The sequence below is a fragment of the Sinocyclocheilus grahami genome, unplaced genomic scaffold (assembly GCF_001515645.1).
Source record: "Sinocyclocheilus grahami isolate Dianchi unplaced genomic scaffold, SAMN03320097.WGS_v1.1 scaffold441.1, whole genome shotgun sequence".
Lineage (NCBI taxonomy): Eukaryota > Metazoa > Chordata > Actinopteri > Cypriniformes > Cyprinidae > Sinocyclocheilus > Sinocyclocheilus grahami.
The window spans coordinates 461695-464813 of record NW_015505620.1 but is presented as its reverse complement, the minus strand read 5'-3'; the positions used below and the strand labels follow the sequence as shown (position 1 = coordinate 464813).

The 3119-nt window shown below is 34.6% G+C and overlaps 1 protein-coding gene across 1 annotated transcript in view; it reads right to left on the bottom strand.

The window, feature by feature from the left end:
* The window catches only part of uqcrc2a (ubiquinol-cytochrome c reductase core protein 2a), a 17782-nt gene extending 17229 nt beyond the window's left edge, over positions 1-553 (bottom strand). The window contains exon 1 of the mRNA XM_016233961.1: positions 422-553. Coding sequence (XP_016089447.1) covers positions 422-454 — 33 coding nt within the window. The 5' untranslated portion in view covers positions 455-553. The remainder of the gene's footprint in view (positions 1-421) is intronic.
* Positions 554-3119: the final 2566 nt, after the last annotated feature.

The following is a 3119-nucleotide window of genomic DNA, read 5'->3' as shown; positions in this document are numbered from 1 at the left end:
CTCTCTCTCTCTCTCACACACACACACACACACACACACACACACACACACACACACACACACACACACACGTGAGGTCTGTCACTGAAGGAGTTACAGTGTCGCTGTGCCATGACCTTCACCACAGAAACACAACAGCACAGGGGATTCACAGCCCACCACCACTGGAAGAGCCACCAGGACACGCAAGAACAGAAGCCCTTTGAATGACTGGCTTTTGATCCGAGGTTTTCCAGCGTCCAGAGGAGAGTTCACACCAGATATGCAGGTCAAACACCGGCTCATTACTGACACTAGCAACACTAGCCTGCAACACCGCGACGAGAGGCTTCTGGTGCCCCGAAAAGGTTCGTATGTACTTTAAACACGACATTTGAACAGAGAGGAGCCAGCAGTGTGGACTGAGAGAAAGAGGACTCACGGAGAGATGAGTGAAACCTCTGAATCCAGTCATGACTCCGCTTCTCTCCTTCAGCTGCTGGGACACACAGTAATGGCCGACCTGAAGACCTACCCACAATCCAGTGCGCCTCGACGACACACCGGAACACCCAGCTGTTTAATATTAACGAGTTTTGATCAAATATGCAAGACTATTATATATATATATATATACAGTGTTGGGGAAAGTTACTTTTAAAAGTAATGCATTACAATATTGCGTTACTCCATAAAAAAGTAACTAATTACGGTACTTAGTTACTTTTTATGGAAAGTAATGCGTTACGTTACTTATGCGTTACTTTTTAAATCTGGACAGGGCTTGCTTGTTTGTTTTTAAAATAAAAAAATTATATTTTTGGCAAATATAAAAGCCTTTTCACACCAAAAGTGAAATGAATGCGCCTCAGGCTGAAGGGAAAGTACAGTAGAATGCAGAAGAAGAAATTTCAACACACTTCAGCAATAAACAAAGACACAAATGTTTGTCAGTTATTAGTACGCTTGAACTGGATCATCGAAGGTCAGAAGTTAATAGAATGGGATTAAATACATAAAGGATGTTTGTGTTGTTTAACATTTAATTATTGCAAGTTTGCGTCATATTCTGAGTTGCATTATTTTTATTCATTTTGAGGAATACTGAATCTGTGTGAGTGAGATGAATTAATGCATATTCATATTTATTTTAGAACTACAGTAACATCTGATTTCTCTCAACATGGGCACAGCAGAGCTGTCAGTCAATACATTGGAAAAAAAGTTACTTGCGTAATTTGGAAAAGTAACTCCGATATTCTCTTGTAAATTAAAAAGTAATGCGTTACTTTACTAGTTACTTGAAAAAAGTAATCTGATTACTTGTAATGTATTACTCCCAAAACTGTATATATATATATATATATATATATATTAGACTATAGTATTCACTACTATTATATATAATATATAAAATATTCTAGTAGGAAAGTGCAAGAAATGTCAGCGATGACTACCATTGCAAAACAACAGAAAATGTACACTTGTAAAAATATAAACAATAAAACTGATCGTTTTGACTTAAGTCAGCCGCATTATATATAAGATACGTACACAAAAAGACACGAAACGCTGTAGTCATAAAAAAAACATACAATACATAATAAATTATTTGACATTTAAATGTACACGAATGTGTATATATATATATATATATATATATATAAATTTGTAAGTCGCTTTGGATAAAAGCATCTGCTAAATGACAAAAAAAAAAATGTATATATGATATATATATATATATATATCCAAAAGCAAAAAAAAAAGATTATTCTACCAAAATGTCTGACTTTTCATGATCTATAAAACCAAATAGAGATCTCTCTCTCTTTAAAATGTTTTAAAAAATGTGAATATTGAAGAATTTGAAAATGTATGGAATTATAAAGAAATACTATGCTCTGTTAAAGATGGAGAACTAATATTTGCTAAATGTCTTGAGTGAATTTAAGTGTATGTTTGTTAACTGTTTTTTTTTTACAAATGGTGCGGAATAAAGTGTTATAAACTCTCTCTCTTTCTCGCTCTCTCAAAACAATTTTACCAATTAAAAACCATATTTCCAAACTCTCTCAGTGTCACTAAAGCATCTCTCACACCCAACCTCATTTAGAAAAAAAGGTCCATTATCAGTTTGTTTGTAATATGTAAATGCAATAGCAACTCTAAATTACCGATGATTTAAAAAGAGACAACAAGTCAACATCCTGACCGCCATTTTTACATTGAGGTGTTTTCAGGATTGCTAACTTGGCTTATCTCATTAAAAAATGGGCAAGCACACACAGTTCACGCAACGACTGTTTATATTTGCAACCGAAAATAAAAATGAAATTTGTAAAAGAAAATCCCAATTTCATAATTAGTTTTTCAAAAAGTGGAACCAGCCTTGAACACACACAAAATAAATGAAACACAGTGGCAGAAGCCTCACAGGACGATAAAAACCATTTCATTCAATCTAGAAACAAATGTGTTTATTTACTTATTTATTTGTATTATTATTTTGTTTGTGTGTTTTTGTGTTTTAGCTCAGTAATGTTTTGAAAAGCGGTGTAAATTAAAAGGGTTTTAAAAGTCAAAGTCTCTCTCCCTCTCCAATGCACTCTTGAAACCACCTTTATTTTAGAATTGTAGCCTTCATATCGTGGTGTGAAATACAGAAATACATCAATGGAATTATTTAGAGTTCAAGACCGCTCTCACTGTTATGGGAGAATGCTCTTTTTGTCTTCACTGAATATTTTAAAGAGGAGAAAACACGCTTTGAATTATAATTCTGACCAAATGTCACATTCATTAAGGAAAGTTTGCTAATAAGAACACATGTATAGTTTTGTTGATTGAAGCAAGGCCTACAGACAGACTATTAGAAGTATTTATTTGACATTTCTATACCCGATTGTACCCAATTCTGTAGTAGTTTTCTCTCGTTTTTTGTTCTTTTCCATTTTATTTTTGCATGCATAATTGTATATTATGGGGGTTATTATATAATACTATGTATATTATTAGAGGACAAGAACGTCCCGTACGTGTTTGTGCACTCCAAGCAGGCCTTGGGCCCGCCACCTCGGTCAGCATTAAGGCTCTCAGCTCAAGCCTCAGATTCAGTCGGTGCAGATGGCCATCGAGAGACT